Source organism: Pipra filicauda, unplaced genomic scaffold (assembly GCF_003945595.2).
Source record: "Pipra filicauda isolate LSUMZ 115617 unplaced genomic scaffold, ASM394559v2 scaffold165_size2600900_pilon, whole genome shotgun sequence".
In the NCBI taxonomy this organism is placed as follows: domain Eukaryota; kingdom Metazoa; phylum Chordata; class Aves; order Passeriformes; family Pipridae; genus Pipra; species Pipra filicauda.
This window is the reverse complement of record NW_024104162.1, coordinates 1,460,618-1,475,888: the sequence shown is the minus strand read 5'-3', so window position 1 is coordinate 1,475,888 and position 15,271 is coordinate 1,460,618. Positions and strand designations below refer to the sequence as shown.

Here is a 15,271-nt window from a genome sequence, read left to right as displayed (position 1 = left end):
GCATGGCCTGCATTTACCCTGTGTTCTGAATGAGATAGGGCCTGAGAAAATCTATATGATTGTGCAACTAACATTATATCAGACCCATATGAACAAAAGAAGACTTTAAGCAAACTGTTGCTTCACAGGTATCCTCAGTTCCAGCGATGTGGGTTGTTGTTTGGTTGTGGTGTTTTGTTTCTTTGGTTTTTCTGGGGGGGTGGGGGAGGAAGAATACCTTCTCAGATGTTCAGAACCTTAAATTATATGGCATGAAGCATATACTGTGAAGGGCAGGATGCTTACAATAACTGAGGGCAGTTTGTAGCTTGTAGTAGACTTGCCATCTTTTCTGTGAATTAGCTTTAGGCAAAAGCAGCATCTTTGCCCTGGAGGGATGCTGCTGTTATTTGCAGACAGCTGAAAGTAGTTCTTAAACAGAGGCATTATTCTTTGAGAACTTGTCAGATTCTGATTTGGATGCTGCCAAATTTAAAACTGTAAATTGCTGAAGTTAAGGTGCAGCATCAGTCATCAAAAATTCTAGGGATGTCTTGCCCAGGGCAGCCTGGCTTGTATAAAGGCAGGACATTCCACAGAGCTGCTGAACAGTGAATGCTGTATCAGCTCCCAGGCTCATGTGACCCAAGATGGGAATGGGGATGGGATGTAGGATGACCTTAGAACAGACTTAGTAAGAACCAGTCTACCCACAGAAATGTCTAGAGAGGAGATGTGCAAGTCCTTACTTCTGCCTTCATCTGCTTCCTGGTATCTTTACTGGAACATTCCCCAGGGTTAAAGCCTTTGAAGGAAATACCGGTGTTGCAGCTTTCTGTCAACTCTGACACCTAATATTAGAAGAGCTGGTAAATGCTTTGTGAGCCCTGCCATTGAGCTTCTTTCTGTCCTTCATAAGAGACTCTCTCCATTGTTCTGCCATTACAATTTGAGCTTAATCTGCAGTTTGACCTTAAAAACTGACATTAAAGGCAGTATATGCTGGTGTTATAAGAGAATTAAAGATCAAAAGTGATTTGAGACAGGAGCAAACCAGTTCCTCTGAAGCACTGTTGGGTACACAACTGCTTTATTAAAATTTTCTGTCTGTGATGATGCATTTTAAGAAACATAGTATTTGTCAGCAAAAGAGAAATGCTAATCTCTTTTCTAGAGAATTTCTCTAGAAAATGGTACTTAGGTAGCTGTTTTTCTTAGTGGTGTTAACAGAAATCTGAAGGAAAAGTTGACTTTGAAAACTTAACCCAGTATAATAGTTTCTCTGGGAAGCGAGACAGAGATAGACTTTATGGGGCACTAATATCTGTATATAAGTTCATTTTCAGAAAATCCAAAAAAGCTGAAGTAGCAAAACGCACTGTAAAATTGTACTTTTGGGGTTGGGGGTGGTGAGAGGCAGAATGACACGTACAGGGCTCTTTTTTCCCTCTTTGCTTTGCTGCAGTGTTTATATTGAGTTTGGCAGCAACTTTATCGCCAGTGCGGTTTTGCTAACCAAGCTAAATGTGCAGCACCAAATCTTTCTGAGGCAGAAAATCGAACTGTTCCTGCTGCTAAGTGTGCGTCTCCTCTATGGCACACACAGTTAATTTGACATTGGTGCGTTCTAAGCTCATTGGGAGATGCCTGGAATCAGTAAAATTGCAAGCTTGTTCAATCAATCATCCGCTTGCCTTCCTTTTGCTGTGTGGCTGTCATGACTTTTCACCCAGGCATGGTGCTGCTTTTATCTGGTTTTTTTCAGGTCTTGAAGTCTCAGGCTTACCTGCCATCGAGAGACCCCTCAGGACACTTCCTTATGGCAGTCGACCACTGTTTCTCTATCAAGGGTCAAGGCACAGTGATGACAGGGACTATTCTTTCTGGTTCTGTTAGCCTTGGTGACAGTGTGGAGATTCCTGCCCTGAAGGTGAGTCTCTCATTTTCACTCCCCCCATTTTTCCCGATAGAAAGAGACACTCAACAAAGAAGAGAGTGTTCTCTTCCCATCTGAAATGATTCAATTATTTTCACGGGTTTTTTTGAACTCTACTGACTGCCTTTTTTAAAAATCACTGTGTCTCTTCCTGTTATAATATGGGTTATAGTAAAGTTACCTGCTCAGTAATTTAGTTGGGTGAAGAGAAGACTGACCTAGATTAGCATGTTAGACTTTCAAATTCAGAAAAGCAAGGTGGGCATGTTTCCAAGATAGGATGTACCCAAGGACTGAACAAGGTTTGAATGTGAGACATGCTGCAGTGGGGTGGCTTGCGAAAGAATCTGAGCAGGTAGGCTTCTAGAAATGTCTGCGAGCAAAGGAAATGACAAGGAGAGGGCATTGAAATGCTTGATATACATTCTCTTTGTTTGCTGAGGCTTTAATTGATGTCAGCATGTTCTGGGAGAACTGCTGGAATGCAGTAGGTGGCTTGCTGCCATTGGGATCTTCAGAGAGCTTGTAGAAAGTCACAGGGGCCTTTCAATGGCCTTTGAACTGCTGAACTGTTTTTACTATTTAATTACCTTAAAAGATATTCATCCTTTAAAAGAGAACAAGGTGATTTTATGCTTGGAACAGGTGAAGTCTATTCCACAGATGCTGATTTGCACTGACTTTCCCAAAATAAGTCATGACTGAGGAGTATTTTGCAGCTACCACTTAAAAATGGACCCAGCCAGTAACATTCTGGGTATGGGAAAGTTTTGGCTCAACATGTCTGGATTGACCCCTTTTCATGTTGTCAGTGTTATCTTCAAGTCATTACTATAAGGACCCTATTCTTTCATTGAGTGAACATGCTGCTTTCTCATTTTTGACTGTGCTTTGTGGACAAGTGAAGGACTAAGTGAGGCATTCTAGTTTCACCTGAAATATATTGTCAGCTGACAATCAGTTTCTGGCCAGCCTCTTCTGCGATACCTGTGGCCATCTAGTTTGTCATATTGTCCTTTGCATAGAAGTGATTTACATGAAAAGTGCTCTGACATGTCTGCTTCTGAGTGAAGTTCTTAATTGCCCGTATTCTCCTGTGCAGCATGCAGCCCATTTTAGGAGCTGTGCTTTCAATTCTTTCAGGGAATTGTAGCTCTGGTTTCAACCTCTCCTGCTTTCTGCTTGCTGTTCCTTCCCTTTTCTGTGTCCTGTTCACAATCCTGGGCCTGCCTGTGCTCGGGGTCCAAAGAGGGATAAGTAGTTAGGAGTGCAAGGCTGATGAGTGTGACATGGCTTCTGCCCAAACAGGGCCTTGCATAGAGGGTTTGCTGCTTTCCTTTTGGCATAGCACTGGCCAAACTTCCTGTCATTTTCTGCTCTGGGAGATGGGGATGAGAGAGCAATTATTTCATGCAAAGAAAGAATGCATCATTAGATTATATCTGGAAATGACCATTGAGCTTTTCATGTGTAGTCCAAGAACATTTTGAAGAAATATATTTAGGAATAAGACTGCTTTTTGAGAATCTGTGTGAAGGAGGAAACAACAAAAACATAGTGAATAACTTGCAAATGGAGAGTAGGAAAAGCCTTAAATGGGACTTTAAAAGATGCTTTCTTCCCACCCAAATGACTGGGAGAGTAGTCACTGAAGTGACAGCCAACTTAGCAGATAAACAGGTCATTTGCAAAGAGAAGCCAGATTGCTAGGCTGTTATGGCATTAACAACTTCCCTCGAAGTTTTAGTTATTTTTACGTTTGCTGTTAATGAATTAATCCTTCCACTGCTGTGTGTGAAATAGATATGTTTGTACCTCTGAGTGATAATAGTGGTGGGCAAAGTTTTGGGTTTTTGCCACTAGCAACTTGTGAATATTCATGTTCATGTTGTACAGGTATGGAACCCAAGAGCGCAGTAAAGGGAAGCAACTTTTGTAAGTTTGAGCTGTGTGTTGTACTTACCCCTGCCAGCATCATGCAGAGCTGGGTTAGGATACCTATAAAAGGTCAAACCTTTCTCAGGCCTACAAGGTAACGGAGGAAACACATTTCACAACACATTGTGGTTTGTGACTCTCTCTGACCTTTCTTTGCCCTGACCCAGTGGTAACTGAGATTGACAGCTGGTACCCGCTGGGCATTTGGGGACATTACAAACCAGCTGCTTTTTTTAAATTTGAAGAACCCTCTCACCAAATGAAGTGGCATCACCTTCCAGTTCTACTAATGGACTTCGACATCTTTGACCGCTTGAACCTGCACAAAGGAGGGACACAGCAATTAAAAATAAACAGTGACATTCTCAAACGCCCCTGCTTGCTCTGATTGAGGCTGAGAGCACCAGCAGTGCGTGGATTCCTTTATGCTTTGCCTATGTAAATTGCCATCTGGGGTTGATTATCCATATAGTGAAAGGAAAAATTATATATATGTGTTGGGCAAAAAGCTTTGACACAGCAAACAGTTCACTATCCAATTGAGTTAGTACTGTTTGCTTCCTAGCACTTGAAATCCACCTTGAAGAGAATGAACCTAGGATTTCTGCAGCAAAAATGTAGTGTTGGCAGAATTCTGAGTGTCCTTTAAGATTATTTCAGTGGTCTTTCAATCTCTACAGTCTTTCAGTTTATAAACTGTAACAACTTGTGACACTTTTATTTCTGCTTTTATAAAAGTTTCTGGAATTTGAAGAATAAGGATTTTTTCAATTTAGCTTTATTTTATTGATAGGTTTTGATTTTACTGATGTCTTAGGTATATCTACTGTAATGATTTTAGTTTAAGTGAGGATGAATGTCAAATTTTAGTGGTGCTGTGTCTTTTTATAACACACTTTAAATGAAAAAGGAAAGTGTTGTGTGGTTTGTTGTTTTTTTGTTTGGTTTTTTTTTTTTTTTAAGTGGAGCAAAGGTATCTTTGCCTTCCTGATCTGGGTGAGAGGGGGAAATCATGCACATTAGAAATACTGGCCGATTGGATAAAACAGATAATATGTTAATATGCTTTAAAGATGCTTTAGGGCATAGAAAATATCCCGGATTGGTTAGTAAGAATCACTCTGTCTTAAGAGTTGTGAAAGATCATAGAAGAGGTCAAGTCTGAATTGAGTGAGGAGGCAGAGGTAGATGTACACAGCTAATGGATATAAATCTGCCCATCCTGAAAGTGTCCACTCAGCAGCATTGCCTTCCCTGTGATCAGGGGCTGCAGAAACCACAGGGCACGTCCGTGGCAGCCGAGTACAAAAACCACTGTTGCGTTTGGGTTTTTTTCAGGAATTCTAAGAAGTAGAAACTTTCATTCTCTCTTTATAGTCAGGTTCCTGTCTGTGCTGTTTAATGTAATTGCTGACAAATGCTGGAGCAAGTTGGTGCAAGCTGAGTGGCTGGTGGGGGTTCAGAGCTATGTTGGAGCCCACATAAAGTACAGTGTGCTGCCACTTTGTACTGTGTGTCAGAAGTTGGGAGTGTCTTGAAGGCTGAGTATCTGTGTTAATGCTGAGCAGTTATGTTCATGTTTTTCTGTAGGGGATCATGTGGGGAATTTTGCTGCATGCTGCAGCTGAATAATGTATCTTGTGTTGTACGGTACGAAGTTATTTCTTGTGTAATAAATCATGTGGACATCCAGTCTTTGGACTGACCTTGGGAAGTGCCTCTTGAGACGTTGTCAGGTTTTTGATCTGCTACGTGTGCTTGAGCTGTTGGCATTAAAGGGAAAGAGAAATATTCATACCGGGTAAACTTCACCATCCCAGAGGTTTGCAGTAGCCAATTGCCATTATTAGTGTTGAGCATTTCAGTCTCAAAAGTTGCAAACACGTTTATGAAATGCTTCCCTTGTAGTTGGAGAACAGTCGTCCGGGTGTTTCAGTACTTTGGTGAGCTTTCAAGAGGTCATGTGAGATGTCAAATATGAAAAATGTGAGAAACTTGCTTCTGTTTATCTAGTCAAGTCTCCTAGTAAATGAGAGTGTTGGTTTAAACCAGCAGTGAATTCTGTTTGGCAGGGGCCTATTTGCTGTCAAATTATATTGACTTCATGAACTTCTAAGAAGCATTGTTTTGTAAGTGTGATACTGAGAAGCTTCATAGCTTCATACACTTTCACCATATGAAAAGAGATGTTTTCTAAGATTTTTTTTGTTGTCTAGATAACTTGGACTTTGTTTTGGCAAAGATTTTGTAGTTTTTCTGGCTCGTACAACAAAAAAATTCTCCGCTGTCGGATAGAATAACTCAAATTGTATTTGCAAGACTATTTCCTTCAAACTAGTGTAACTATTAAAATTATAACAGAGAGATCAGCTTTTGTCCATGTGAGTGCTTCAGTCTATCCCAAGACCTGTGATTAGTGAGCTTTAGTATATGCATGTAGTGAGAACTAACTTTAGCTTATTTAAGGACTTTTGCACAATCAGAATTGCACAGTTAAGCTTTGTGACAGGGCATTTAAATCTCAGAAAATTAAGTTGGATCAAACCTCACTGAATTGGATCACAAAGACATTTGTATGTGGACTTAGATGGTGAAATCTTAAAGAAATTTTTACTTCTATCTTTTTGAGTTCTTTGGGCCTCCTGATATATCCCTTCCAAATTTCAGTCAATGTCGACTGTATTTTGCCTTGCAAATAGACAGAACCCTTGCTGAATTTTCTGAGAGTATGTCTGAATACTGTTTCTACATCTGTTTTTTCCAGTGCTGCTTGGATTATTTTTGCCCAATGCTGATACAAACAGACTTTAAAATGCTACAGTTCCTCTGCTGGGGAAGGAGTCTTGCTTGCCTTGAATGTTTTTCTTTTCATTGAAATGCTGTAAAGAAGAATAGTTCAGAAAATTGGGTTTGGGGGGGAATCAACTAAATCTAAGTGATAAAATTGTGAAATGGCAGTTCACGGTACATATTAAAATATGTGGGTGAAAAAAAGAATTCTAAATCCTAAATCAATAAATTAAAAAAATAAACATAATGTTATACATACGGTTTAATTCACTACAAGAATTAAACTGTTTCTTTATTCGTCTGCCTCTTCTAAAGCATGGGTTGTGTTTTTTGGAGATTTTCTCCTTTCCTAGAAAACATCAGTGTGAATCCTACTGGTTTTGCATCTGCTATGGCATTACTTAAAAGCAAAACATGCAGGATTTGGCTTATACTGGAAAGTACTTCGCTTTCAACATTTAGGATATTATCAGTTGTTTTGGAAGAACTAAACTCCTCAGCACAGTTCCTTGTGGTTAAGTAAAGGATTAAAGACCTGATCCAGTGCCTGTGGAATGAAATTTAGATCTGGCAATAAAAACTTCTCAAATCTTTTGGCTCAATCTCTTAACAGAACAAGAATAGCATATGCTGATCTTTTTCTGAAGATCAGTTCCCTCATTTTCAAGTATGGTTGTGTAACTTTTTACTGTGTGGTTTTTTTGGTTTTGTTTTTTATTTCTGTTTTAGTTCACACTTAAAAAAACCCCAAACCCCCAAAACCTCAAGACCACGAAGCACAGAATCAATTTTATTTTTTTTATTAAAAACCCATTAAAAAAAATCTAGTTAACTTTAGACTTTAAAAAAAAAAAAAACAACTCAGGGATAAAAATGCTCAGGAAGAGATTTCTATATTGCCATTCTTTTGCTACCTGTTCTTGAAGTATAGTGTTTTAGTTCTTGGCAATTTAGTTGCTGGCAATTTTTAGTAAGTATTATGTAGGTACAGTAAAAAGGGGGAGCAAGATAAAGGACTTTGTGCCTTAAGTTTTATTTAGGACCAGAGATAATACTAATAGAAAAGGATCTTGATACATATCGTGAGGTTTTCAAATTTTTTGTGCTTGGTCAGAGCAGAAGGGAGGGAAGCCAGGGGAGAGCAGCCAACCTGAGCAGTGCTAATCCAAACCATACACTGTATTTTTGGAGCTTGTGTGTCTAATGTGATCTCTGTAGGCAGAGAAGTGGTCTAGTCCGTGCTGGCCAATTAACTCTTCAAATACTGAAATTCATCCGCGGCTTTTTTTTGGAGGTCTAGGTGTGCCCTGTGCTCCCTGCCAGATAGAAACAGTTGGGATACAGATTGCATTCTAATGGATGAGAAAAATTACCTATGGTATACAAGTTTTTTTTCCTACAGTGAATCTGAAAAGGAAGAGAATTGTAACTTCTGCCTTGCTTCTATCCACTGAAACTGTCTTGAAATGACTGTTAGGATCAAGGCTTCACGTGGAAGTGCAGCATTTCTGGAAACAATACTGGTCTCCAAAGTAGATTTTAACTTCTGGAGTAGTTCCCTGACAGTACTTGCTTGTGCTTATCTGCAATGCTGACTGGTAGTGGTTAATGTGTGAGATAGTTTGAAGTGTGTATTTTGTGCCACTCCCATGCAGGTAATTTTGCCTTAATGGTTAGAGAGTTGTTATTGCCTAAAAACTGGTACATGGTTCAGATGGGCTCAAAATGAAAAAATAATACAGCATCATCTTGACTCTGAGTAGATGAAAGTACCGTGTGAGATGAATGTCATACTTTGATTAGATATAATGACTGATTTTCTTAGATAAATTACGTTTTTTGTGTCTGGGTTTCAGTTAATAACTTATTCCATGAGATCTGTTAGAAAAGATGAAGAAAGTTCTTACGGAAATAAAAGGTGGGAAAGGAACTGAGCTGAAGAAGCGGGAACCATTGTACTAACAGGAAAATGGTACAGGTAGAGTTGTTCTGAGGTTGGTCCTGGCACTGCAGTGTAACAGTTCCACAAGTGACTGCATGTGCTCTCCCCTGTATGTCAGTATTCTCCTCACTAGTGTGCCATGTTAGTGTCCTCTCCTGTCTCCTTTAGGCTGCTGGCAGATGTGACTTCCATGCACAGTCTGTGATGCTCAGTGTTCTGTAGCTCTTTTGGAATACTGGGTCGAATGGAAGAAGCTCCGTATCCCAGTGCAAAAGCATGACACCCATGGAAAAAGTGAAATATGTTCCTGTATATCAGTGAGCAGTTTGTCTCTGGTATGGCAACACATTTGTGGATAAACAAATATTTAGGTTTGTGACTCCAAAACAAAGTTGAAAAGAAAACGAAACGTAATAAGTTATTAACATGACACCTGGCATCTAGATTTTTCTCTATTATTTTAACTTCCTTTATCTGCTCACTTTACTTTTCCTCCTGCCTATTTCCTTTTTCTCCATCTCTAGCTTCCTTTCTAGTCTGGGTTTGCTCTTGACTGATCTTTTCCACTTAAACCATAGATTAAAGAAACTTTTTTCTCTCTCCATTTTCTCAGCTGCTGTTGCAATTTTGAGTAACAATGTGGTTTGTGTATGCTTTCATCCCCTCCAGTGACTTAAAACCTCTGGTGTTTGAAACCAGCATCAGTCAGGGTCAGATGAGAAATATTGGGATGGTGTTCTTGAATCTGTTTTCATAGGTTGAAGCTAGAGTGGGGTCTGAAAGAAAAGACAAGACCTGATAAACATTGAGTGGTGTTATCCTCTCAAGGGCAGGTTCTGATACTTCCTCTACAGAACATGGCAGCTCTTGTATTGGTAGGGCTAAATGCCTTGCATTTATAATTTGTAAAGGAGTCCTGGAGCTGTCTAAAGTGGTTACTCTAAGCAATGATTCAGTGTACAGGAAGAGAAAGGTTTCAAGTTGACTTGAGCCACGATTCGGATGCAACTGAACAAGAAGACACACGTTATTCTGAGGCTTAGTAGGTAAAGTCTTTGCTGTTGAACAGTTGCAGCTCCAGGGATCAGGTGTTGTGTTCTTGGGTTTATGTACCCTGGGGTTCAAGATCAGTTTGAAACTAAGTTAATGGACATTGCTGTAGTAATCAGAAAATTTCATCCAAATACCTCTTTGTTTAAACTTTATGATAACTTCTTAAAGCGAAGAATGGCTGGTTTGTGTTTGCATAACTTGTTTGCTTAAGCATTGCTGCTGCCAGGTCATTAACTTTATTTCTTTTAATTTATCAGGTAGAATTGTTCTCCATCCAGTTCAATTGAAAACAGACCCCCATGCACGTACACATACCGCTTGAGCAGGAATCTTAGTGGAATGCTTGAATAGTAATTGGGAAGGTAACCTCCTGTATGGTAAACACAGCTTTCACATTGCATTCCTGCTGTGAATATAACGTTAGTACGAATAGACTTAGTTAGGGCAGAGAGTAACTATCATGTTTTAAATATTTAAATTCAAGTGCTGGAGGCTTTGGCAAGATTTCAGTAACCAGAATGAAGGAAGGAAGGGAATGTCACTTTTTGTTCTTCCTTGGTCATCCATGTACAGTACAATTCCTCATTTGATCAGGCTTTTAGAAGCAGAACAACTCGGCAAGTGCTGCATTAACTAAGCCACGGTCTATTTGTTATAAAAGTTCTGCTCAGTTCTGGCCACTGGCAAAGAAAGGATCTGAAAATTGAAAACATTATTTAACCAATATTGCTGAAGACAAATTTGACCAAATAACAAAAAAATGAACTAGTACATAAGGAATCTGTAATTACTCTATTACCAGAGTATTTCCTTGAAGTATTACTGTAACACCATAGTGAGTCCTCTGGTTGTCATTCCTTGTCTGTGTGTTTGAGATGAACCCACTTACCAAACTCTAAATGTTATTCTTGGATACTACTGTGAAAATTACATGAGAATTGACTTTGCTCTTTAAATGTTTGTTCAGTTCATCACCTGAGTCTGTGATCACATGCCTGTGACAGTGACATGTATTGTTGAAACTAAATGTAAGATGCATCTCCTCACTAAAGTATTTCCATAACTTTGTTATAATAGCTGATGCAGCTTGAATTGGAAAAGTAATACTAGAGAGTGCCAATATTTACAGTATCAGCTGGAATAATATAATTAGGTTAGCTGCCCAGATAGTACTGTGATGAACATGATATGAATGCCTAGATACAGATTTTCATTTGCAACTGTCTGAAATGAAAGCTACAAACTCCCAGACTCTTCATGGTTGTAAAGATTAGCTTCAAAGCATATGACATAAAATTGGCTTCTCTTGCTTTCTCCTCTAATGAATAAATAATCAAGAATAAACATTTCACACTTTAGGAATAACAAGGAAAGGTCAAATAGCCTTTTAAAGAGTCTCTGTAGCTAATACATCTTTAAATATTAAAATTGTGGAACTTGAAAACTATCAGGCCTTTGTGAAAGTTAGATTTAGTAGTTGAGCTGTTTCTCTGTAGGCAACTTCTTTGTAAGATATAGTCTCTCCTTATATATATATATATATATACATAGAGAGAGAGAGAGAGAGAGTGTAATAGATTCTGCCAAAGAATGGTAGAAGTGGCCTTAATCCTTGTTCAATTTAGAGGCAGAAATCAGCCATGAGAACAGATTAACTCATTGGGAGCAACGACCCTGATGTATATATAAATGGCAAAGCTTTTCTTTAACAGAAAAGGGATATAGGTGTGGAAAATGATTCAGAAATTTGTCATGTAAGTTTGTCTGAGCCTTCAGAACCTCTTGAAGTTTTTCTGCTCTTTCTTGATATTAATCTAACTTACTTGGTTCGTTTTTCTTCGTTTCAATTACTATGTTGTAGTTGCTTTTTCTTAACATTATTTTCATTATATAATGAATTTCAGTAGCCCGTTATGCTAACCATGCCTAGAAGAGGTTTTTGTCTGGTGTGTGACACCTCGTACATAGGACTGCAACAAGTTAAATGGTGGCTTAGGGAAAAAGTCTGTACTATTGTGAATCAGTTCAGTTTTGAAATGTGGGTATTATTCATGTGGTATTTTCTTTGCCTCGTTGAAGACATTGATCCTGCTTGTGGAGATTAGCTGACAATAATTCGAAGTCTTCAGGGTCTGAGGAATATGCAGGTATACCACAAACACTCCAAACAAAACCACAGAAAAGAGAGGAAACTTGAAAAATACGTATTTTTACTGAAGGATTGAAATAAATGCCTAATAAGACTAAAATAAATATCCAGTTTGGCCTTAAGTCAGCGCAAAGCAATACCAGTCGGTTTAGTCTAAATGCAAATCTTTGAAAAAGTGAAATAAAACACAAAATCCACTGTGAACTATTTTGCATTGAGTTTTAGGAGAGAGTTGGAGTCAGGTGGTGATTGAATGTTTTGTACATATGTTTCTACTTCAAATGTTCCATTTCTGTTGTTGACATGATGCTCCTGTTTGGGGAAAACCAGTTGTGTGTACAAAGTATATTAAGGTGGCAAGGACCCTCATATTAATGCTTCTTTCCAGTCTTGTCAAAGGTTGCTTGATTGCTTGGGTGTTAGAGGAGGGAGGTTATCAAGTATCTTCACTCCCAGGTAGGTCTTTAATCTGTTATGGGTGGAGATGGAGGAAGTTCTCCAACATGGTGGTACAGAGCAAGGCCCTAACTTGTTCTGAGCCCTTTGGTGGATCTGAGATGCTACCTAAGATTGAAGTTCAGCATAATTTATTCTGATGTCTTAATATTTTTCAGGCGTGTGTTTCCCTAAGTAGTGGGAAGATGATAGAAAACTCCTGAGTTGGTAGAAAAATCACGGTGTGTCTGCTTTTCTTTCTTGCAGCAAATTCTAAGATGCAGTTGTGGTCAAACACTTTTTTGTAGTACAGAATTCTTTTTTTTTTTTTTCCCAAGTCTTTCCTTTTACTTGTATCCTTGTTTGTTTTCATTTTCAATTTTACTACCCGCCCATCTTACCTGTGGAGGTGATTGAACTCCCATCTCTAAATCTGCTTTTCAGATGCCTAATACATGCAGACAGCACATCAGTGGTTGTCAGAGCTGAGATCACAGTGTCTTGCTGCCCTTTCAGAGAGGTTCTTGGAGATTTTAAAGTTTTGGGGGGATGGAAATTCTTCGCCGACTTCAAATTCACTGTTAGGAATAGACATAATAGGGGTAATAAGAGTAAGGACAACATGTTTAGGGAAGACAACTGTGGCTCCAGTAACCTCTACCACTTTAAAACATATGTACACTGAACTGATTTTGGGGGATTACCAGAAATATTGAGGTGTTTTGTTTTGGTTTTAATTTTTTAAAGGGATGTTTTTGGTAGGAAACTATACAGTATTTCTAAAAAACAACACTAACTTTCTAGTAAAAGCACACAAATTAGAATGTGAAGATAAGGGTTCTAGTCACTGGTTTTATGTTAGTTTTTTTTTTTTTTTGGATTTTTTTTTTTTTTTTTTTTTAATTTTCAGGGGCTTTGAGGTTTTTTTGGTTTTGATGAAATTTTTTTATGCAAGTTTCTTGTCTTAATTTTGATTAGAAAAAGCAAAAACATGATAAATTTCTGGTGTGTTTTTTGATTGTTTGTTTTGTTTATTTAAGTAAGCATGATTCTAATTCTTGTCTGAGGGTTGCATATGTTAATTAAATATTGGCAAGGTGTTTCGAAGATTGATATATGGGAAGAGAGTTGGGCAAAGTAGTTTTTACGTCAGACTTAAATGGGGTGGGGGAGAAGGCAAAGTTGACGTTCAGGCATAGATTTGTGGTTACAGTGTGACTCACAAGAAAGACTTAGTCCATCTGACATGTACATTACAAACAGTTGTAAAAACATGCCATTAGATATCCACGATGAGGAGTGGGCTGAGTTAACTTTATTTTGAATCCGTAATGTTAACGTTTTCTGGCACAGTGAGTGTAACTCTGCAAATCAAACGTTGTATTATTGCTTTTTCTTTTACGTTACATTGTTGTCCCTGATGGACAAGGTCCCTTCTGATCAGCTCAGAAGTGAAGTTTTAATCCTGCCTTTCATTTGTTCTGTGTCATCTAGTGAAGCTGACACCAACAAGGGCTTTTTACTGGAGTCAGGATTTAGATAGACTTCGACAGAGAATGCATTGATGTGATTTAAATTTTAAATGGTTATGCACAGTGCTTTACAATATACTTACTGCTTTTCTTGCTTTTTCCTATACATGAAAAAACAAATTGGCAGGTTAGATCTGTGTTTAAATGTGATTATATTTAACTTTTCCTTAATGTCTCTCTTAATCTCAAATTGCGTGGTGATAATTTTCCCCAATGTGAACTTCTGTGTAAGTGTAGCTTTGACCCTATTGAACCCATACCTGTATCTGAGCATGACCATGCAGAAAGGAGTCTTGTATTTTCCTACTGTTAAAAGTTATAAGGAGTCTTTATTCAGAATTTGGGTTCCTGTGTTTTGTTTTAAGTTTTTGAAAGTATTGGCTTTTGTAGTGGATTCCTTAGGTTCAGTCTCAGCTCTGAAGGAGACATTATAAACATTTAATAGTTTTAAAAGAAGCTTTTTGGAAACTACATTATCTGTGGTATGTGCTGGATGTATGAGGGCTTTTTATATTTTCATTTCAGAAGAGTTGGGGTTTTTTTCTATAAAGCCATGAAGATGAGCTTTTTTGTGATAAAGAGTGAGCTTTAGGGTCTGGTTCAGATTCTGTTTAATCTTAGCTTTAACACAGTTAAGACTTCATTCTGTGTTTAAATCCCCTTGCCAAAATAATTTATTCCATATACTGTTTTTTACCTGTGTTTGTAAGTCAGATACTAAGACTCGAGTATGTTGATATAGAAGCATGATTAAAAAAAATCTTCCCCAATACGTAGCAATTGCAACAAGTGGAATTTGATTTGAGGGGCTGAATGTGTCTGCTACACTGAGAGTAAGAGGAAACCACTTTTCAGAGTGCACAGAGATGGCACAGCAAGTTTTGAAAGTTGAATGTGTTGGGGTTTGGGCTTTTTTTGTGGGGAGTCAGGGTGAGCAGGGTGTTGGTTGTGTGGGTGCGGTTATTCATTTATTTTTTTTTAATACAGGTACTAAAAGTTAGAGTTGTAAAGAAAAACAGATTGTCAGAGATGTTGATTATCCTAGTTACCACTCAAATAATTTGCAGTCACAAGAGCTCAGTGTTCATGTAAATCAAATTTTGATTTAATGATGGATTTAGTTTTTAGCTGTAAAAAGTGGCCAATGGAGTACTGTAAATGTGTTTTATTTTTGTAGCCAATACTTTCCCCTGTTATATTTAAAGAGCATATAGATGTGTTTCTCATATGCAATTTTTTGTGTGGAAATTTTATCTAGTTTGAGTTTGTAGTGTTCTGATAACGATCAGAATTCTGCAATAATGAAAAATAAATCACAGTTGGAACAGGCAAATATTTGGGCTTTTGAACCTGCAGGATTATTTTGTATCTTTTTTTTTATTTGTTCATGAATACAACAAGCTTTAGTTTCTTTGAAGCAGACATCTTGGTGAAAATGGGAGAAGCTGAAACCAGTGCAGGCAGGTGTTGAGCAAATGTCTCCTGTGAGCTCTCACAAGGGTTGTGTTATAGATCTT

The 15,271-nt window shown here is 38.2% G+C and overlaps 1 protein-coding gene across 1 annotated transcript in view; it reads left to right on the top strand.

Moving 5' to 3' along the window:
• The window catches only part of EEFSEC (eukaryotic elongation factor, selenocysteine-tRNA specific), a 122,700-nt gene that overhangs the window by 35,582 nt on the left and 71,847 nt on the right, over window positions 1-15,271 (top strand). The window contains exon 4 of the mRNA XM_027729172.2: window positions 1,745-1,909. Within this exon, the coding sequence (XP_027584973.1) occupies window positions 1,745-1,909 (165 nt within the window). The remainder of the gene's footprint in view (window positions 1-1,744; window positions 1,910-15,271) is intronic.